The sequence below is a fragment of the Leptosomus discolor genome, chromosome 6, assembly GCF_034619465.1.
Source record: "Leptosomus discolor isolate bLepDis1 chromosome 6, bLepDis1.hap2, whole genome shotgun sequence".
Classification (NCBI taxonomy): domain Eukaryota; kingdom Metazoa; phylum Chordata; class Aves; order Leptosomiformes; family Leptosomidae; genus Leptosomus; species Leptosomus discolor.
Window position 1 is genome coordinate 48,573,279 of NC_141396.1, and position 23,358 is coordinate 48,596,636.

Consider the following 23,358-nt stretch of genomic DNA (forward strand, 5'->3'; position numbering starts at 1 on the left):
GCCCGTGGCGGGGCCGCCTTTCGGAGCCGCGAGTCTGTGCCCGGAGTGCCAAGCGCTCGCGGAGGCGGGCGGCCCGCCCGGTGGCTCCCCGGCAGCAGCCCAGCCCCGCCGATCCCCACAGCAAGTGGCAGTCCCGCGCCGCGGGCCCCCCCTCTCCGGCAGCGGCGCCCGAAGGATGCGGAGCGGCGGAGCGCGGGCGGCGGCGGGGCGCCGCGGGGGGACCCGCCGCTGCGCCGGGCGCGGGCGCCGCCGCCCCTGCGCGCTGCGCTGGGCGGCAGCTCAGTGAGCCCGGTGGCCGCGGCGGGAGGAGGCGCAGGCGGGCTCGCCGCAGCCGCTGCCGTCGCCGGAGGGGCTGCCAGCCGCTCCGCGCCGGCGGTGGGACTGCGCGGCGCCCCGCGCTGGGGGAGGTGCGGGCGGCGCCGCCACAGGTGACTCGCGGGCCAGGGGCCGTTTTCCGTCCCGCTGCCGCTCGGCCGCCCCTGCGCGTTCGTGCCCCTGCGCCGCGGCCGCCTGCGCGAAGCCCATCTCCAGCCACTTCGCCGTGCCTGCGCGGCCGGGAGCGCCGGGGGACATGGCTTTGCTCCGGCTCCTTCTCCTCTTGCTCCTCGCCCAGCGGGGGCTCGGGGCTGCCGCCGGCCGAGAGCAGGCGATGCGCGGCCGGGAGCGGGCGCTCAGAGGGAGGCAGCCTATTTACAACCACATCAAGAGCCGGGAGCCTCTCCCGGCCCCGCGGAGCCGCTCTACGGAGAGCACCATCTTGGCGCAGCGGCTCGCTGAGGAGGTGCCCCAGGATGTGGCCTCGTTCCTCTACACGGGCGACTCGCGGGAGCTGCGGCGTGCCAACTGCTCCGGGCGGTACGAGCTGGCCAGCCTCGCCGGCAAGTCGCGCTTCACGTCGCACCCCTCCCTGCACGGGGCCCTGGACACCCTCACCCACGCCACCAACTTCCTCAACATGATCCTCCAGAGCAATAAGTCGCGGGAGCAGAACTTGCAGGAGGACCTGGAGTGGTACCGCGCCTTGATCAGGAGCCTTCTGGAAGGGGACCCCAACATCTCCAGGGCAGCTATCACTTTCAGCACGGAGCCTTTCTCCTCTGCCCCCCAGGTTTTCCTCCAGGCCAGCAGGCACGAGAGCCAGGTCCTCCTGCAGGACTTGTCCTCCTCGGCTCACCGCCTGGCCAATGCCTCTGTGGAAACAGAGTGGTTCCACAGCTTGAAGCGCAAGTGGAGGCCCCATTTGCATAGGAAGGTCTTAAACACGGGCCCCAAAACTTTGGAGAACAGCTGGAAGAGGCGGGAGAGCTTCACTGCTGATAAGAACCACATCAGGTGGTCTTCACCTTACCTGGAGTGTGAGAATGGGAATTACAAACCTGGCTGGCTAGTGACTCTCTCAGCAGCTTTCTATGGGCTGCGGCCAAACCTCCTTCCCGAATTCAGGTAGGAGGAGTGCTCCTCTGCTTGCTTTCTGTCAAGAAGTGGGTAGGATGGGGTTTTGGTTCTCCCCCTCTCCTAGGGAAGGGCATGCTGTGTCTGGGGTGACCTGATCAACCCTTGGCGGATGGGCTGCTCAGTTACACTGCAGAGCAACCTCAGGCCTTCCTGTTGAGCTCTACCTTCATGTGCCTTAGGGAGCTGTGGCTCAGTGAAAAACTGCTTTCTTCTCCATCTGTAAGGCAGTGTTTGCTTTACCTGCTCCCACTGAAACAGGTGCGTGTGTGGGTTATGTTCCTGCTGTGCTTCTGGTGGGGAGGGGAGAGCAGCAGTTGCCAGTTGTAGTTTTATTTTGGAGTATGAGAGGAAGATGTTTACTGAGGTGTTATTTCTTACTCCACTGCATAATTAAACCTAGCTTGACCCCAACTGTGATTTTAACCAGGTGGGAAACAACACTGTTATGCTGGTAAACTGCAATTTCTGGTCTCCAGAGCACATCCACTGTGGGGTGCTCGAGCCTGGTCAGTTTGTAGGTAAATAAGTGTTTGGGACTGCAGATCTGTCATAGTGTGTGTGGCTACAGCCTGAACTGGCAGTGGGAAAGCTTTCCTTAGGACACCCCCTGGGTTACACAGCTGTGTAGCTGATACCTGGCATATGTAAAGAATTGCTTATTTTCTATCACTATTATCCCCAGGACTTTGCCCCTGGGCTGCAGCTAGCAGAGAGGAGGATATAAAAGGGTCCGTTCTTCTGTCTTGCTGTTTTGACAGCAAAGAGGGATTTCTCTAAAGAATGAGGGCAACATGTGGGGTATGAGAGGCCAGATTTTCCCACTGGCACTTCTGTGGTGGGGCTCATGGGTAACTCTATCCCCTGGGGAATGCCCACTGCCCAGGAGCAGCTGACGTTTGTCAGGGGGTAAGAGAGGAGCAGAGAATTTGCTTTGTGCTGTGGATCAGTAGTAGGTAAAGATAGACAAGAATGCAGCAGACACTGGAGAGATTTTGCCACACCTAGGTGGTGAGGTAATAGTGTTTGTGAACACTGGTTTTCTTGGTTTAGTCTGAAATCCAGTGGGACCAAACATGTATGAATGCAGTCATGCATCCTTGAAAAAAAATAAATTGTTGAATAGAGGTTGGCTGCTTATTTCTCTGTTGAATTACTTTTTTTCCCCTGAAATTTTCACACTTACAGGGCTGTTAGAGTTAAAGTAAAATGAGCTCATCAGCGGGTTTTTTTGTTGCTGAATTCCTCTCAAGACCAAAACCCAAGAATGGCTCCACTGCAGAGCAGGAGGTCCAGAAAAGTTAAGGAAACTTCTCATAGATCACTGAAATGCAGTTTCACACTTGATGAACTTCAGGATGCAGGTGAAAGCTAGTGTAGGCACATACTCACTTGTTGGGGGTAGAGGTTCCTGTAACCTGCAGAACCACCAGGCTGGGGGTGGGGTGGCAGCCACTAACCAGCTGTCTGAGAATTTAATCTTGATACAAAGCTTCACTCAAAGCAGGCTCCATCTTGACTTCAGTGAAGAGAAAAAACATGTCTTTTGCTTAAGAGTCTAAAGCTTCAATCTCAGCTCAGTGCCAAGATCCTGTGATGCCAGGAAGCATCTCAGTGATGTAGGTTTCTGCAGTGGTAGCTCTGGTGTGCAGAACACACTCGGTCCATTTTGGAGTAACCCTGGCCAACCAAGGCAACCAGTAGAGGTCCTCCTCGGTGCAGTACAAAGCACTGCCTTCACTTCCTCATCTTCCCAGCCTCTGTTTGCCATGTGGGAGTCACCTGTTGTAACTCTGATACTCCAAAGAGTAACCGTTAAGGACATGAAAGCTTGGAGAACCTCTTCTTACTTGTGAGATCTTGCGATGAGGTATGCTGCGCAACTTAAGTGTATATTGCTGTTGGAAACTAACAAGGTTTTGTTGTATCTAAACCAGAGATGAGTTGGTAAGCATTTCTAAGAAAATGGGTTTAGTATATTTTTGGTAACTATATATAAGGAAGCAGGTGGAAGAAGTACATGTGTGTGTATATATATATATACACACACGTGCATATTCTGGCAAGGCTAAATGATGGTGCCTAGTTTGAGGTATGTCACATGAAAGATGGGCTTCTAATAAAACCTTATTACTTGGGATGACTGAGAAAGTAACTCTGCAGCTACATAGGCAATACTATTACACAAGATACACTTCTCCCAAGACTTGTGGGATGTCTTAATAGTTGCACAATATTTTCTATACTTACAGGCTCACAGCCTCAGTGTGAGTTCTTAAGAGAAGAAATGCCTTAAAGTTTATGCATGTAATACAAAAATGTAAAATCTAATGTAGTTATTAGAACATTAGTAGTAATTACTATAAGATGGCTCTTGAAATAAGCTTTATTTCCCCTCAGCATCTGTCTTTGAGCGACACAATGATTTAACTTCAGATTCCTGTTTAAGGCACATATGGTAAAAAGCAATATGTATTAGCCTCCATCTTTTGTGAAAGCTACGTTGGTTCTCCCAACAAAGTATCTCTGAACCATCTGTTAGGAACATGTTAATAGATCAGTTTACATGCTCCTTCCATTTAATAGTCTGGCATGAGGTCATTTATGGTAATTTAGCACATGCCCCTTTAACATTCTTCTAACAGTTTATGTACTTTCTTCTTTGCTGACATTAGGTTTATGGCATGGTACATTAGGGTAAGAGACATTCAGGAAGACGTTATCTCTATGGAAGAGAGTTCTTTCAGATTATAGAAGGAAAAGCCATTGCTCCTGCTTCTTGGTATCTCTTCTGTTGCAGTAACAGATGGATATGTCATGTGGTGTAGCTATGGAAAGAGTTTAATGAAGGCAATACTAATTACTACTGGTTATGTTCAATTCATGCTACCACTGCAATACTGTTGTCAATGACATTCTGAAAGTGCAGGAAAAAAAAAGCTTTGTTCTTCATGTGGTGGAGCGCTAATAGTGCCTTCTGCCAGAGGAAGAGAGTGTTACAGGTGGGGGGCTCTCACAAACAGCTTGCTATCTGTCTTTAATTTCACTTCCCACCCTCTCCACCCCCTTCCCAAGAGGTAACAGCCAAACTGTCCAAAGTGAAGGCCAAGGAAGGTGAGCAGATGTGGTTGTGTAAGTTGTCTTACCGAGGCTGGCACTGTAGGCAAATACTGAGATGAAGTGGAGAAACCAAAGACAACTGGATTGTGCTGATGAATCTACCAGAAGCTGGGACCACATTAGTGCAGTGCAATGCTAAGCTAGCAGTGATGACTCTCCACAGCTTCTTAGCAGTGCTTGCTGGTGTTTTGTCATCTGCATTCACTGATCTTTCCACCCAAAGTGCAGGGAGAGAACATTACCACCTGCTTACAAAATGCAGTGTAGGCTCTCATTCAGAAATGAGGATCCACAGAGACTAGAAGTAATTGCTTTCTGATACTAACCATTCCATTCTCCTTTCCTAAAAAGTCTAAGCTGATGGAGTTTGCAGCTGGAATTCGCCATCAAATGTGACTGATCACTCTACAGCTCTAGTGCTACTAGAGGGTAGAGCATGATAGCATCTGTCACTGATCTTCTGTGACCCTCCCCTGCTACTTCCTGTTGTGATGAGACTGAACCATATTCTGTGGCCCATGGTGATCCGGACGGTATCTTTGCAACCCTGCTGTGGAAGTGGAAAGGTGTGAGAAGCTGTATGTTGTGAGTACATTTCCTCCTCTAAAAGTACTTGTGTGGCCCCTAGACAGGAAATGGGAGGTTTTCATTGCTTCATCAGTCTAGGAGGCCAGCGAGGAGGATCACTTCTTGCTCTGGAAGAAAGGTGTGCAAGTAGTCAGCTACTAGGAACATAAAAATTTTTTTTTTTTTTTAAAAAGCCTCCTGGGTCACCAAGGCTATCTCCTGCTGTCACAAGCTCACTTGATGTCATCAGCTGACCAATCTCCATCTTGAAGTAGATGAGTTTACCTCTTGACTTTCCAGTCCACTGGCATGCCAGGCCTAATGGTTGAGTAGCTTCTGATCTAAATTTATTCACAGTCAGTTCTCATCCGTTTATTCCCATTTCAGAACTGCTTTCTATCTGAAATAGCACTCTTTGCTGATGTTTACTGCCCTGACCTATTTATAGGCAGCAGTCCCTTCTCTACCTTTGTTTACTAGACTACACAAACCAGCTTGCTTTAGTTTCATGTTAGAAGCTTTCTGTTGCCATGGTCCCTCTTGTCAAGTCTTGTTCCACTATTTCTTGAATGTGGTTAATCAGATTCTTCTGCAGTTTCAGCCTTGTACAATGACATCAATTATCCCCAAACTCTGATGAATGAATTGGTGCTTTTGCAGTTCAAAATGTTCTCTTGCACGCTGTTCTCATTTTCTTTAATGTTGTGTTATAATACGTCAATATTTTGGGAACTAGTGGTTGCTCTCACACTATTTTTCATCTAGGAGGTCAAAATATCTTTAGGATACAGTGATATTTTTTTCCTTCCCACCGTGTTCCAGCAAGGCAATGTAGTTTTTTTGCCAAATCCAGGACAGTATTTGCAGTGTTTTTTAAGGACTATTGGGAGAACGCAATGGAATAAAGGTACACAATCAGCAAGCTGAGTAAGTTTGTTGGTTTTTTGTTTTTGTTTATTTGGGGTTTGGTGTTTTTTTTTTTTTATTTTGAAAGATGATGTGTTCTGGGGCATTTGCAGATAACTTCATTCTGAAGTTTGGCTGAATCAAGTGTTGTCTCTCAGTATTTTTTGTCTTCCTGGCATTTGCTACCTCTCTCTTAATTATTGGAAAGGTATTCCTTAGTGCAAAGAATATCTTGATTGCATAGTTAAATTTAGCTGTTTCTTCCCTAAAGGCAGTTACAACGTAGTGATTTCCACTGAACTATTAACAATGACTTGGACCACTCCAGTGTTAGGCAGTAATGGGGCTCTTAGTTGAGGAAACATCATTGAAGTCAGATTAACTGCAGAGATAGAAGTATGTGACAAATAAGTAATTTCTTAGGGAATATACATGATTTAATCTTCTGCTAAATATTTCACAGCTATTAAATTGTTTGGTAAAATAACCATAAATGTAGACATAAAAAAGATTGTAAAAATTAGTAACTTTTTTCTTTTAAATGTAGTCTAATTTCTTCCTTTAGCCCCATCTTCTAGTTTTCCCCCTAATCTCTCTTTAGTCTCGGTACTGAACTAAAAAAGAATATTAATTTTAACTGTTCAATCAGGCTTTCTAATTCTTTGTGATATGGTACATTTGTTGTAGAATCCTGGAAGTATTGTAAAATAGTGAGGCTGACATTTTTTCTATAACATGCCCTGGCCCATATAATATGATTGAAGGTGTGGGTGGATTTAGAACAGGTTTTAAAAACAAAATAATTTATTTCCTAGAACTTCTGAAAGTCTTGGATTTATATTCCTGAAAAGAGGTGAGAACAAAAATCATTTTCCTATGATTTACTGTCTGCTTCTAGAACCCCCCAGTATGTTTTAAGTATTCTCTAGACAGTCAGTTAGGTGTCTGCCTATTTTGTATGAGGTCATAGATAAGGATAGAAAACTGGATGGTGGCGAAACAAAAGGCACAATAAATAGGGATATCTTTTTTAGAAACTTGATTCAGCTTTCTTCACTATTGGAGAAACAGAAGTGGGTCTTTGAAGAAAAAAGTTAAATATGGCCAGGTGAGGACTGAAACACATATTGCTTTTATATCCACAACTATGTAGCACATGGTAAGTTGCAATAAAAGGAACAAGCTTTTTGGGTCAAACTGCTGTTCCGCTCCTCTGTTCTTTACCCCTATCCAGCGCAGCAGGTTATCAAGACTCTTTTGAAGAGAATGGACATGTGACAGTCCTTAATATCTGAGATTCAGCTCCAGGACTGTCACCTCCTATTCTGCCTATTCCTGAACCTGGGCTGAGATAAAGAAATGTTCCTGAAGGTAAGAACAAAAGCATTGCTGCATTAGGTCAGATGAAAGGCTTACCTAGCCCTCTCTCTGAAAGCAGCTTCTGGCAGGTACTTAGGGAAAAATGTAAGAGCAGTGGAAGAGTTCTTCTGTCTTGGTTAGATCCCATTTACAAATAATAAGCAGTTAAAAAAAATGTTTTTCAGACACTAACTGAATGAGTGTTCATAGTAAATATGAATTAAACTGACCTCCATGACTCTAATTTGCTTTTTAACCCATTTTTATATTCTGCAATGTAGTTTAGCATTGGATTCCATAATTATGAACTGTTTGGAGAAAAAAAAATATTTTCTGTTTTTAAATTTGTTCCATGAATCTAAATTCATTGGGAAATCCCAGATTCTTGTGATTAAAAAAAACACTTTGGAAAGTGATCATTCATTTTGTCTCTGTCAGTCAGATTTAGTTGTGGGTTATACTAGGTATTTTTATCACTTGCAAAGTTTGTCACTGGTCACCCATTTGTGGTCATCTGTGAATGCGTTGAACAAAGAAGGGACAGTTCTGGTGCCCAGCTTGTTAACATCCCTTCATGTGAAAGCTGACTTTTCTCACATTGGTGCTCTCAAGAGTGGCTCAAAGGTTGGAACCTTCCTGTCTCTGAAGTGGGCCTTGATGAAAAGAATTTGTTTTCTGCAAAGACTGTCTCTACTCTGAACAATTTTTGTGTCTTGGTTGTCTGTTGGCCTTACAGATTCTACTTCAGGCTTCCGTTTTGTTTTTTTTAAAGAAAAATGTTTTTAATTAGTTGAGCCTGTGCTTTTAACATGCTGCTTCTGAAAATGTTGTGGTTTTGTCTTGCATTCTTGTAGTTTTGTATGTTCCTTGCCCAGGTTTATGCCTCTCTGTTTTCCTTTTTTAAAATGTTAGCTCCCACGTACTTTTCAATTTTAAAATTCCCTTATTGCCTTTAAATAAATATTCACTGTCAGAAGATTGGTTATAGTTAAACTGAGACCATCTCTCCCATGTAGGATCCTTCTAATTCAAAAGCTTTTCTTGTTCCTAACCTCTTTCCTTGTATCACTTTGTATACTGTTCCTTGAGACCCTTTCTTTCCACCTGTCTGTTTGACCCCATGGATAGTAATGGGAGCACTAGGAAAAAAAATATGCTGTTTTCCTACTAAATAGCTTGAATTTGGCTCCCAAGACCTTTTTCATAGGGAGAATCTAATGTAGGTCGTACCCCGTTACTGATGCCTTGCATTCCTATACAAGGTGATGCTTTGTGACAGAGTAAAGATGCTAGCAGGGACTTGAACATCCTCAAGCAAAAAAAAAAAAAAAAAATCACCGCCCCTCAAAATACCTGGGAAGCTTTCTGACTAAACTGTAGGGGAATCACCAGAGAGGCAGCACTGCATGCCATAAATCTGAAGGCAGATTTAAATCTGAAATAAGTCTTCAGACAACAGAGGACTCGGCTTTAACTATTCTGCCCTTTTAGGACTGTTCCAAATGTCCTAGAGGCATTTTCTTTGCAGGTGAATCCTAATTCGTATGCCCACACTGCTATACTTTACTCTTTGGTTAAGTTTATTTTTAGTGAAAGCTGGTTCTCCTGTTAAAATGTGTGCTGAAAAGCAGCAGTCATGCTATGGCTGGGGAATTAGTAAGTCTGTCTCTGTCCTATTAGTAAGAAATTAGTGGTAGTTGCGTGACCAGTTTGAAATTATGTTGTATGTAATGTCCCAGTAGCCTTTTGTGAATCTGGCTGGGTATGCAGAGGTAATAGTTTAAAAAATGTCTAAATGATGCAGAATTCTAAATCTTAACTTTCAAAAGCAACTTGAACCTGCAGAAGCTGCTGATTGCCAGTAAGCCTTATGGCTGAAAGTCACTTGTGAATTTGACACCAGAATTTTTTTTGGATGCTCAGTTGACAGTACATTGAAGGAGCCTCAGGTGTCAGGTAGTATGCACTGTTTGAAAATCAGTATTCTTGGAAGTGTCAGCCTCCAAAATGAGAATGGGCAGAAAAGGTGTCTGCCCTGAAAACATTTGCTATACTAATTACAGTATGCATTTATCTAGAGGTGACGTTTGCAGATTTGGGATGGCTATAGAGAATTTTTTTTCTTACCTCCTTATTCTGTGATAAGGAGGAATTATGAAGGACAGCATGTAGAGGTGGATATGACAGCAAGAATCTAGGCAGGCATTTAGATTTTAGGGATGATGTCTTCTTCAGCATGTGATAACCATGCCTTGTACCTTAATTATGGCTGCTTGCAATGCTTACAGGTACATAAATAAGTGTACAAACTTAGAAGACAAACTTTGAATGCCTATTATGATGATCTCTGTGCTAAAATCTTCTGAAAATCTAGCGGACAAAGATATTGTTTATCACCATTTAAATGTTGGCAGGCTACTATTCTGTGCAGTTCTGGCTTAAGCTGGCTGGGAGAAGAAGATGCTCCTTCTGCTTTTTTATGATCTAACAGTACAGGCAAAAAAAATCTTCTGTAGATACAGGTTTTACAACATGTTGTTACAATGAAATATTATAACTACTGAAACTATCAAGATAGCTAGTAGGTTGAGAAAATAAGCTTAAATCAATTTCTGGAGCAGATTTCAAGGCAAATGGCATGCCAACAAACAGTGGAGCTGGAAATTAAGACAGACATGAAAGCCTCTTAAATCAAACTTCTGACCTGACAGAAAATCCTTGATGACATCATTCTTCAGTGATTATCTATTATGTACAATTCAACTAATTCTTTCTTAACTACACATTAAACACGAATGTGCAATCCTTAAGTATCTTTTTTGTGTAGGGCCTGTAAAACTGTGTCAGAAAACAAATATTTATTGTTATAACGAGATTAACAAGATATACTTACTTGCCAGATGATCCACAGTTACCAGTAATATTATTATCACTGTAGCTTGAGTTCAGCCAGGCAGCATTGTCACTGTGGATGAATGAGTTATGCTGACAAGCTGAGTCTACCCTTATACCGTTGATATTTGTCTTGATTGCTTCTGTCGAGATAGCAAAGCTGCAATTATTCCCAGTTAGTTCAATAAATATAACACTTGGAGGTAGTTGGTCTGTATACATTCTAGGAGGATGTGTTCTTCCATATGTTCCATTTTTCCGAATGCTGAATCAAAAATAACTGAAAATGTGGGTGGCTAAACAGGCTGTGCCAGCTACTGTATTAATCACAGATGAATTTCAGAAATACATCATCATGTACGTATCGGTGTACTCTGTGTAATAATGGTGAGGTATCAGAGATGATGTTTTAAAATGGCAAAGCATCCCAAATGGATGCAGTAAGAGCCTTGTACCAACATGGTGCTTTCTGTAAATGCCACGTGTATGCTTAAAGAAACTTTTTTTTGAAAGCATTATATCCTCAAGTAGTTTCAGACCCTGTTACTACCTCAGCAGAACTGTGATGTTACCATGAAGCATGAACGTATATTGCAGAGGTCTAGTGGAAAAAGAATAATATGCACCATGGGGGGAAAAAATGGAAAGCCCGTGGTGGATTGTAACTGTCAGGAGAGATTGTTTTCATATGCCTGCTCTGGACTGTAGTGTTTTCTCCTTCCTGGAGATTTTCACCCCAGAAACTCAAAGCTCTGAGGAAAGGAAAAAGCAGAACAACTTAATCATATCATAAGTTCAGATTGTGCTATAGAAGAGCTGCAGACAGGAAAAGAGTGTAGGTAGAAATATTTGTATTGGGTTCATGAAGACTGGGGTTTGTGAAAGGCAAATGTTCTTGTAAGAAAAGCTTTAACACAAGAGAGGCAAAGGGAAAACACATTCAGTTTCAAGTGGAAGAATTTTATAGTGTTTCTGGAAGAAGTATTGTGAAAATATTTTGAAATTAAATAATTTTCAGGCCTGCATGGCTTAACAGGGGGCCCTGACAAAACTCAAGCATGAAATGAAAATGCACAAGAGGTAGAAGCTGGGAAGAATATGGAGACATGATCTGAGTGTGATTGTGAACATGAGCATCTTGTATCAGAAATAGTGTGGTGAGTAGGGAGGTGATCGTGCCCCTGTACTTGGCACTGGTAAGGCCTCACTTCAAATACTGTGTGCAGTTTTGGGGCCCTTACTCCAAGAAAATCATTGAGGTGCTGGAGCATGTCCAGAGAAGGGCAACGAAGCTGGTGAGGGGTCTGGAGAACAGGTCTGATGAGGAGCGGCTGGGGGAACTGGAGTTGTTTATTCTGGAGAACAGGAGGCTGAGGGGGAGACCTTATCACTCTCTACAACTATGTGAAAGGAGGTTGTAGTGAGGTGGGGGTCTGTCTGTACTTCCAAGTAACAGGATGAGAGGAAATGGCCTCAAATTGCTCCAGGGGAGGTTTGGATTGGACACTAGGAAAAAATTTTTTCACTGAAAGGGTTGTCAAGCACTGAACAGGCTGCCTAGGGAAGTGGTGGAGTCACCATCCCTGGAGGTGTTTAATAGATGTGTAGATGTGGTGCTTAGGGATGTGGTTTAGTGGTGGACTTGGCAGTGATGGATTAATGGTTAGACTCAATGACCTTAAAGGTCCTTTCCAACCTAAATGATTTTACATTTCTATGATTTTGTGCATGGGTGGGGTTAGAGAAACCAAAGCCTATGTGGGGCTGAATCTGGTGAGGGACATTAAGGGCAACAAGAAGTAAGTACGCTGGCAGCAAAACTGGGACTAGAGACAGTGTGGGCCTGCTGCTGAATGGGGCAGTGGACTTTGTGACAGAGGACATGGAAAAGGCCAAGGTACTCAATGTCTTCCAACAACTACAGGCTGATCAGCCTCACCTCAATCCCTGGGAAAGCGATGGAGAAAATCTTCCTGAAAACCACTTCTGAAACATGTGAAGGAGAAGAATGTGATTTGGAGTGGTTAGCATAGGTTTGTGAAGGGGAAATAGTGTTTAACCAACCCAATAGCCTTCTGTGTATAGATGACTGGAGGCCAGTCACTGTTGATATACCCCAGGGGTTGATACTGGAGCCAGGTCTGTTTAACACTTTCATTTGGTGATCTGGACGATAGGGTGATAAAAATTGCGAGGAGTGGGTGAGAGACTATACGGTTGTGTTGCCATTCAGGGGGGACTAAGACTGGAGAAATGAGCAAACAAGAAGCTTGTGAAGTTCAGCAAAGGGAAGTGCCAGATGCTGCACCTGTAGAGGAATAACCCTGTACAACTAGTACAGGCCGAGGACCTAATGACTGGAAAGCAGCTTTGCAGAAGAGGCTTGCAGGGTCCTAGCGGACACCAATTTGATGTGAACCACCAATGTCTGCTTGTGGCAAAGATGACTGACAGCCTGCTGGGCTGTGAGAGGAAAAGCATTGCCAATGGGTTGAGCAAAGTGTTCTTTCCTCTTTACACAGCCTGGCAGTGCCCCGTCAGGAGTGCTGTGTCCACTTCTGGGCTCCTCAGTACAAGAGACATGGATGTACTGTAGTGAGCCTAGTGAAGTGCCACAAAGAGGGTTAAAGGTTGGAGCATCTGATAGTCAAGGAGGGCTAAGTGAGCTGGGACTGTTCAGCCTGGAGAAGAAAAGGCTCCAGGGGAATCTTACACATGTGTGTAAATACCTGTTGGAAAAATGTGAAGGAAACAGAGCAAGACTCTTCTCGGGGCTAGTCAGCAAAAGGACAGAAAGTACAAGAGACAAATAGAAATACCAGAAATTCCATTTAAACATCAGAACTTTATTTGATACTGTGAGGGTGGTCAGACACTAGATTTCCTGAGGTGACGTCTCCATTGTTGGAGATATTAAAAAACCCAACGGTCCTGAGCCTGCTTTGAGCAGGTGGTTGGACTGGATGATCACACGAAGCTTCTTCCAATGGCAGCTGCTGTATGAATCTATGATTTTCACATCTATTTTGAACTAAATAATTATATAAAAGAGTTTTCAAAGGATACGAGTTATGTAATCAATTTTGATGTGAAAAATCCAGAAGTAAATTTCCTTTCTTTCTAGTACGTGGCTCTGAGTGTTAGGATGCTATCCTGCTCTCTGCCCCTTGATATGCTAGAACGTGTCACTAATTCTTCATTCACATTGTAGCTTGTCTGATACAAGGCCGTACTCAAATGCTTGCACAGTAGGCTTACTGTCTCTAATTCCTCTGGCTTGTATGTGTGGTCTTTCTCATGAGTAACCTCTAGATACGTTTTCTCTTGAAAATTTTTATATCCCTTTGTACTGACACTGTGCTTCTGCAGGGCCTGCTTGTGATACCGCACAGCATTCTCCTCTCTTAGCAGTGATTAATTTACCCTTAATTTGCAGTCTGTACCTCTCTCTTTGCGGAAGTGTTTGTAGAGGCAGAGGGGAGTTTCCTCTCTTACCAGTTAAAAACAAACTGTACACAAGGGAGAAGCTTTCCGTGTAAAGGAAACAAAGACCTGCTTCCCTAAGGTGCTTGAGAGTCTCCCAGGTGGATTTGTTGCAGTCCTAATAAGGATGAATCATCACTGGTTTTCCTACTATATAAACTGATTTCTTTAGAGTAGTCAGAATGGTGCCAAACCTTGAGAGACCCTTGCCACGGTGCCTGGTGTATATTATGAACTAGGAGAGCAAGGGGTAGTGTTGGCCCTGGTCCACTGTCTGCTTCATGCCTATACACAGCCATGGAGAGGTTATCAGTCCTGTCCTCAGCCCACATGCTGTTATGCTCAGAAAGGTCCAGAATGTATTAGAAGCCTAGCTGGTGGGGTCTGCATGTGACCAGATGATGAATTAGTTGCCTTTACTCCTATGAGCATTTGAGACGGATACCTTGTTATCAGGTTAAGATAAGTTTGTGATCCACTGACATCGACATCTTACGAAGAGTTAGTCTGTACATAAGGCAGTTTTCCCCTTGAGTTCATTGGTCACCTGGAACATGATAAAAACAGTTCATTGGGGTGAAAGTGCAGTTTTAACAGTCTGTGGAGAAGCTGCTGCTCAAAACAAGAGTGGAAAGGCACAAAGCTGTAAACTAAAAATATTTCTGAATATTCTAGAAGCGTGGTGTGCGCTATTTCAAATTGAACTTGCTAGAGCCAGCACTTAAATATTTCAGGTGTGCCCTGCGCCAGATTATTTAGATTCTAGGCAGGAGACAGAGGGGGATGATGAGGGAGCAGTTTTGATCCTAGTTTTGATCAAACTTTGTGTTGCCATTCAGGCAACTTTGTGTTGCCTCTTCTGATATTGTTTGTAAGTGGCCTCTCAAATATATGCCTCTGTAGCTCTTATTATTATAATATATACCAAGCTTTGATTAAAAGCAACGTGCTTTGAGGTGAGTGAGGTGTTCTTGAGATAGAGGTTGGGCTGTGCCCTTGATGGTCCACAGCCTTAAAGGAGATGAAGGTGCTTTGTAGTTGTGGAAGTTCAGACTATGGCACTCAAAACTTTTGTCTGAAGTGGCTGAAATGGTTGACTTAAAAGGAACGGTACCCTAGATTTAAGAAATTAACATAGATCATTCATCTGTTAAGAGGGAGTCCGTGTAATGATCTAACTACCAGAACTTGCATAGTGACATTTTTGCTAAGTCCAGACAGCAGCAAAGCAGTTGCAAGTGTGTACTTTCACAAAATGATGCTATAAATGTTCTACCAAAAGTAATTCTGGTGGTTACTTTAGCGAAAACAAGGAAAACTTTGAAGGCTTTTTCTTAAGACATGCAACTACAGTCTTATGGCTTTTTTCTTTTGGGGATTTCAGAGCTGTTTATAAGATACAGCATTGGCTTTCAAAAAAATTTCTGAGGTAAATGATGATTAAAACTTGAGTGTTCTTGGCATAGAACTAATACAGTTCAGACAGTCCTTGAGGGCCTGTGTGTGTAGGAACCTTCTTTTTTTTTTTTAAGTTTCACAGACATCAGTGGCCTACTTCTGGCTCCTGCTGCCCTTCTGATGTTTTATAAGGTATTATACCAGCGCTGGCTGGCAGAGATGGGGAGAGAGGGGTTTGGGTGCCTGCTGGAGGAGGGCACTGAGCCGTGGAGGAGAGGCCTGAAGTCTCTGGAGGTCAGGGTGTCTCTGGGGAGAGACAGAAAAAGGCTTTTGCTGGTTGTTTTGGCAGATAGAGCTCCTTAGAACAAAGGGAAGGGTGTCGTTGTCAGCGGGCACAGGGGTGAGGTGTGGTGCCTGGTACTGTACTCAGGGTCAGCCAGGGAGGTTGCTGGCCTCGGAAAAAGTAGTGTGGGTTGTTTATTGCATTTTAGTTCTTTGCTGCATTGTAGAATGTGAAGGGCATTAAATTGTTTGAGTGTATGGCTTGTTCTTAGCTGCCACCTTACACTTAGTGCATTAGATTTACCAGGCTCTTGTCATAATACATCTCAGTAAGGTCTAACATAAGAATGTGTCTCTGCAGTTGTGGCTTCGGGAACACTAAACTTCTCTATTTTCAGACATTTCATCAAATTCTGTATTTAGAACAAAGATGTGGTTCTGCTTTGCGGACTACAGCATCATAAAGAACTTTAACCTATTTCTGTAGTCACTGTGTTCAAGGCTGCTTTTCTCTGTTTTCAGAGGTGTTGTCAAAGTCGACATCAATCTGCAGAAGGTGGACATCGACCAGTGTTCAAGTGAGGGGTGGTTCTCGGGGACGCACAGGTGTCATCTCAACAATTCTGAGGTACGTCTGTCCCTACGGGGCTCAGCTACACTTCAATAACAAGTCTTTCCACTGTGAATAATTTTCTGTGGTATAAATGCTGTCTATTTTGTAGACTTTAAATGTGGTTTGTAGACTGAAAAAAAAATCTGTGAGGCGTTATGGTATGTGTGAGTTTCAAGAGTGCCTGCATTTCGGGAATATGGGCGTTAAATAAAACGGGAGCTAAGTTATTGTGCAGAAATAACACTTGTAGGGAAAAAGTGTATTACCACTGAAACAGTTTATGAAGTTCTGCTTGTAAGTCAAACAATTAATTTACACTCAAAATCAAAATAGGCTTTTCATGTCAGCATCACTTTTGACTGGACAGGCTTGCAAAATACAGTAAAAGGAGCTCAAACGCTAATAACAATTATTCAGAAAAACATGGGCTTTTTGTAGAATGATACAGAATTACAGGCAGAATTGCATGCTGTAATTCCTTTGTAATAGAAATGCCAACATTTTGACAGAGCTGACTAAATGTTTATGTTCAGCTCCTTCCTGCTTCCCCTTTCTACTGAAGGTCTGTGTCTGGCTCTGTCTGTCAGTGTATCATAAATCATTCAGCCTGGCCAGTCATATGTGTTGGATGAAACTTACAAAATACAGTCAATGATTTTTCTTTTTATTTTGGCATATAATGTTTTCAAAGGCTACCATTTGGTTTCTCTGAGAGTATACACCTCATGCCCTTCTGTGCTCTCGGAAAGAACAATTAAAATGTAGGGAAAGTTGTATACCAGAAATCAGGAGATGTTTGACTAATTTATTATAAAATACCAATTTATCAAAGCCAAATCTAAATTTAGAGAAAGGGTTAATTTTGATGAATTAATCTACTAACATTTTTGGGGTAAGAAAAACTCAGAATTTTTGTAAATATCCTTTTTGGTATTTTTTTGTTGATTTTTTTTTCTTAAAATAATCTTGAAATGAGAAATCAAGTAGTCTTCGATAAAGACTGATTTTAATCAAAAAAAATCTGCAAATGGGAAAAAACCCCTATTTTTTTCTTTGTCGAGTACTTTTTGACTTCTGAATTCAAAGAAAAGCTTTTTTTAATATCTCATGTTTCTTCCTAGAAGAAAACATTCATAGAATGGTTTGGATTGGAAGGGACCTTAAAGGTCATCTAGTTCCAACTGCTCTGACAGCGTTTGCCAGATGAGAACTGGTAAACTGGCATATATTAAAAACAAGGTTATCCTGAATGTGAGTCTATATTTTGACAAGTACTCCTCCTTTTCCTAATATCTTATGAACAAAATTGTCAGCAGAGGGGTGGGGTTGTAACTTTCATTTCCTCCTGCAACCAAGAACAAAAGGGGGAAAAAAACCTTATGAGAAGACTAGGAAAAACTGGGGCAAAAGTAAAATGGAGGAAATGAAGAAAGATCAATGATGGGCTTTAACACACCTTTGGTCTGGTTCAAAGCCTATTGTTTGCTGTAACGGGCTCTGAATCTTCCTCTGTATCCTTAATATCTAGGAAAACAGAATCTGAGTCAAACCAAACTGGATATAATTCCACAATTACACTTCTCTTCCAAATCTAAGTCCTTAAGAGCGTGTCCTGGAGAGAACAGTGCAAAAAGCTAGTCTCTCTGGAAGAATTTGTTGGGAGAAGGGGGGGAAATAATTGTGAAGAATGGAAAAAAACCTTTTCATGGGAGTAAAAAGTGGGGTTTATTTCTCTGTAGAATTCACTCTGATTATGAAAGTGGGTTTTCTTCAGGAATATGATAGCCAGTAAAAGCTACTTTCCATTGTATTGTTGCACATGAGGCAAGCGGTGTGTCATTTAGGAAACTGTGCAGAATGAAATTCTACGTGAAATACAACCTTAAGCATTACAGAAAGTTTCCTATGACTTGCAAAAACCATTTTAATTCCAGAGTCCTTAATGTCTCAGTGGGCAAGCTGGAAAACCTCACTGCTATGGTTTGGTCTCTTACTGTGCATGAGAAACTGAGGTGGCTGACATGGACCATAGATGCAGAGATGGTGTCTCCACCAGCTTTGAGCCAGGACTGGGTTCTTGGCATTCTTGGCTTTGCTGCCCTTTTGAGAGGGTGGTAGGTGTTTCCTATCTGCTGAAGGAGAGAATAACACTTCTTTTACTTAAAACGTACGCTACACATCGGTTCTTCATATTGGGATTCTGGGGTGTGGTGTTGTAAAGCTGGCTGTGCTCAAGGAAGTTTCTTTGCAGAGCTTTTATTTACCAAACTCACTTGCACTTACTACTTTTTTTTTTTCTGTCCCTGTTTTTTCTGCATAGTGCTTTCCTTGTTCTTTAGAGCTAATGGAGTGCCCTACATAGTTTACAGTAATTTTTTTTTATACAGTGCTTCTGCTACTGTTGAGTCCAACCTGATATATCAGTATAAAGCCAGAGCTGCTTTGTGCTGTTTTAACACAAGCACTATGTTTTTGGTGTTACAAAGGATGTTTTATGCTTCATATTTGGCGAGGTTATGTGGTTTTGTTTTAGTAAGCCTACTGTGATACTGTAGTCCACTAAGTGAGCTGATGTGCTGCAAAAAGGAATTAAAATGTACATTCTAGGGCAGAAGTTCTTTAATGAGTGATGCTGTGTATGTGGGAGTGGCTCATGTTCACACCTTAAGGTGTTAATAACATGGGTAAGGAGATGAGTGGCTTTTCAACTTGTATGTAGAGCAAAAAGCTGCCAGTTGTTCTTCCTTCTCCATGGCACTTATTAGTCTGTTAAATCAACAAGGCTCTCATGGCTAAGAGAAGGATACATAGGTAATACAAACCTCCCCCAAAATGAAACCTGCAAGCAGGTAGTGCCTTTCCTTATTGTGCCTGAAGGCAATGAGATTTCTTCCTTAATAACAGTGACCCTGGGGATAGGGAGTTGCTGGGAACAATCTGTAGAGAAGGTTTCTTTCCTCTTACTCTATGGCCACTATTTCAGGAGAGTTCAGTCTGATGGGGACTCCTGTTCATTCTTTACCAGCAGGTGCCATATGCTGCTCTTTACACTTTGTTTCATTGGAATCTACTCTGTGGAATAAGGGTAAATCGCATAGTTGTGCACAATGTGCTCCACATAGTTTGCCTTATAGATGCTAATGAAATGATATTCCCCATTCTCTCTTTTATCATCTTAGAGGCAGATAGAGAAAAACCTGCTGATGCTGGAATGCTTTGCCACAGATTACAAAGTCTGTCTCCAGCAGTGTGAGGAAGAGAATGGAGATCTCTGGATTCCTAGTTCTGCTTAAGTGAGACCCTCCTTCCTCTCTTTAGTTTTGTTAGGTGACTTGAGTATTTAGTGCAGCATAGCCTTTCTGCAGACTAGTTGGTAAGCCTTTGCGATAGGGAATTGCTGATTTAGCTCTGAAAGTCTGTTCACTGCATAGCCCATACTACATGGCTGGGCTACTAATGCCATTAAATCTAGGGCATAAAGCTCAATATTTCAGAGACAGAACTCCCTTCTTCCCTAACATTATGAAAATATAGCAAGTGACAGAGAAGGGGAAGGGAGTGACTTAATGAATGCACAAGAGGAGGGGAAAAAAAACCTCACAACTTACGAGTTACTAAAATGCTTTATTACTTTGTCTTGTATTTCAGTTAACGTTATAGTGGCTAAAAATCTACTAGACACATCGGAGACAAATTCTCCTACTTTCTGTGCTGTCCTGAAGTGTTTTTATCTTCTAAATAAAAATCAATTGAAAGGAGGGAGATGGAGGTGCATTACAGTGAATGTAAGCATGTAGTAAACCAGTGGTCTGTATGTGCTAGACAGAAAAAAGGAAGGAATGGATGGGACACAATTTCTACCAGAAAATAGAGATTGTTGCAAGTACTGTATTGCCTTGATGTGCTCTGGCACAGAATCACTAGGAGGTGATGCTAACTGTTACATTGGGATTTGGCTTTGAGAGGTCATCAAGAGTAACCTGATTATGTGATGGAATAGTTGTGGTGTTAGTCCTTGCTTGAAGGAAAAATAGAATGTAGCTGGGGAATTAAAGAATACACAAATACAAAATGCTTAGACATACTATTCCTCCTTTAATTGCTATCTGTCCTTAGCTTTAGGTATTCATCAGGAGGTGGATTGATGACTCTTAAATATCTTGCTTTATGTATGGTTCCCTCAAATTGAATACAAAACTAAAGTTCCCAGAGCTTGCTTTTGATTCCCCATTTTTAAATTGCCTTCCTAAATTCCTAATATATAGTCATACTTTTTCCTGATTTGTTCACTTTTGTGCATGGGGCCTATATATCCCTGATTTCATAGCAGCCTAGATGAACTGGGAGAACAAGAGTGCCCTCCTTCAACCTCATGATGACTGGAGACTGCCCAGGCAGGAAGTTAGGTGAGACTTTACACAGGAAAGCCAAACTCCAGCAGTGGTTCAAGTCTGGTTTGGTTGTGATTTTTTTTTTTTTTTAATCAAGGAGGCTGGTGGCCAAGTGCTCTTTTCTTGACCTGCGGGAAGAATAGACAACACATGGTGAAGCAGAGAGCGCCGTATTCTCCTTCCTGCCCTCTGCCTTGACACCTGAATAGGGAACAGTTTCCCTGAAAAAATAGATAGGCAAAAGATTTGGGTTCTGTGGGGCTGCAACAGATGAGGCAGGTAATATCTGCAGGGTTAGAAATTAAAATGAATGGGGTAGAGAACAAAATGATGCAGATAATTCTGAAATTAACAAAGATAAAAAGTAGTTACCCAATAACAAAAGCAAAGTGGTTTCATTGTACAGGCAAGGCTGGTTATGGGGGTAAGAAGACATGCAGTTTTACTCTATTTGAAAGCTTTGAAGATTTTTCTTTAAATATATTAGATTCCTTCGCTGTACATGCTGGCAGCAGCTGCTGACACTTTTACTAACAACTTTAGAGTCCTTGTTGAGACACCAACAATAAAATCAAGGCTGAGGAGCACCTGGAGAAATCAGCTGGCATAGCCTGTTGCCCTCAGCCGAACACTTGCAACCAGCAGCATCAGTCTGTGAAAAACACAGCAGACTCCATGCTATTCCCCCATCCTTAATGAGAGTGCCAACAGCTTGCAATGCAAGGCAGACTCGGCTGACATCCCTTTGGATTTCAACAGTATTCCACAAATGACAGCGTGCAAAAATATCTAGAGGGAATGAGAGAGGCAGAGTAAACAAAAAAGCTGCATTGCTGTCTATATGTAGTGTGTGTATATCTGTTTGTAGAAAAATGCACAGGCCTACTGTGTGTGTATTTATTCTGCACAAACACAGAACCAATTTAGAAAGGAAAACAAATGAGCAGTACAGCCAAAATCTTTTTCCATTGTTTAGCAAAATATTTGGGATGATCATATTTTATTATACTGTATGTAGTGTTTCAGACAACCAATGGCAAAAGGGGGAAGCAGGGGCTAATTAAAAATGAAATTGTAATGGGGACTGCATTGGGAGAGAGGAGAAAAAACAATGCTTTCCAGGTTTTTCAAATGGGTGCTTTCCAGTGCCCTTGTCAAACTGGGAAAAGGCTATTAATGCACATACTCTGTGGGAGGGGAAGCATGACAAGAGATTAGCATCCAAAGTCATAACCCAGTGGGTCATATCCAGTATCACCAGTTTTGCTTAGTACTTGCATGTATTTTTTGTCCTGTCCATTATGAAAAATGCAGTCAGAATGAGAAAAATCTGGAAAGAATGCTGGTTGGTGATTCAGTCTGAGTGAATGGGGTTTATGGAATATAGTTAACTTCTATTTTGGAAATAATAATCATCCTTGGAGCTACAGATTGCATCCAGGATAGGGCAAGAGAAGTACCCGAATCAGGGTAGAGAGTGTATGTTAGGATATAATTCTTCTTAGAAGAACACAAGATCTTTAGTGGTAGACTGCAAAAGCTAAATGCTCTATCAAGTCCTGGGCTAAAGGGACAATCTAAGACAGAAAGGGGAGTGGCTTAGTTTGGCACACAGCCAGCACTTATTGGATCCAAAACCAGAAAGTCCTGTCTGTTCTCTCAGACTGATGGCTGCTCACACGACTGTGTATTTGAAGAGCATGCAGTAGACACAAAGAATATTTTGGATGCTGTTTTAAAAATAAATTTGCATCATCTGCATTCATGGGAAAAGTCCCTTTCTGACAGCATACCAGATCTGGCACTCCCCCAGACACAATTACGTAAAATAAGTGGAGGTTTGTCAGAGCTTTCAGTGATAAACAAGGTGCTATGAAAACCAACTTTCAGTTTATGGAAGAGCCAGGTTGCTTAGCTACAGCATCTCTGCCTTTTTACAAAAAAATTTACATGACTCTGTTTTGCAGGAGCTGATCTTTGTTATCAATGTTTTCTTCAAAAGGAGAAAACCTTTGCAACAATTCCTTTCATCCTAGTTAGCAGTGTTAACTTAAGCATTTAAATTCATCTGGGTCAGTTCTATTTGCTGCTATTTTCCTTCCCCCAGAGTTGGAAAGTGAAAAGCAGTAGGTGATTGGTTGAATGATGCTGTCTGACAAAATGAAAATGGCAGGGAAGTGTTTGTTTCTCTTGCAATTGACAGGCAATGATAGCATTGCATCAGTTACCAGTTCTTTCAGATCTATTGCTGCAGCTTTCAGGCCTGCTGTACAGAGCAGCCTATTAGGCAGTGCCAGTTAGCTGAACTGGTGATCTTCCCCGTCGTGCTTAGGAAGGAAAGAGTTAGTTTAGTTAGCTGAGGGGACATGGACAAAATATACCTGCTGGGAGCAAAGGGGAAGTTGCAGAGAGGAAGACTGGTGCAGGGAAGAGCTCTTCTCTGGAGAGAGACTGAGAAACTGAGTGTCTGTGGCTTGGGCAAGAGACAGAAGATCAGGGTCTGTTGGGAGCCACAGAAAAGCTTGCAGCAAGGGGCCGGGGTAATGTAGCCAGGGTGGGCTGTTCTCCTTTGACAGGCTGGCTGTGAGTTACTTTTCCCAGATGTGAAGTGGCAGTAACTGTATCAGATCTAGGCATGAGCAGAGCACAGCCTCATTCAGGGCTTTCATTTTTTATCACTATATTCACAGGTTCAGAGGACCGTACAGTATCTGAAAAATGTCTCTAGTCGCATTAAGCGCAATTAGATATATGCAATTAGATAAATACGCAGCATTTTGGTATCAAAGCATCTGGTCCATCCTATGTGAGATTTGATACACTTCTCTTGGAAGATATGCAAGTACTCCCGTATCTTGTGAGAGAATATAAAGACTATTACCCCCATCTTACAGC

General features: G+C 42.6%; 1 protein-coding gene across 1 annotated transcript in view; it reads left to right on the forward strand.

Annotated features, from left to right (window-relative positions):
* The first annotated feature begins 571 nt into the window (after positions 1-571).
* Positions 572-23,358, forward strand: part of GPR158 (G protein-coupled receptor 158) — a 195,858-nt gene continuing 173,071 nt past the window's right edge. Inside the window, exons 1-2 of the mRNA XM_086467139.1 lie at positions 572-1,443; positions 15,982-16,087. Of these exons, the coding sequence (XP_086323265.1) occupies positions 572-1,443; positions 15,982-16,087 (978 nt within the window). The remainder of the gene's footprint in view (positions 1,444-15,981; positions 16,088-23,358) is intronic.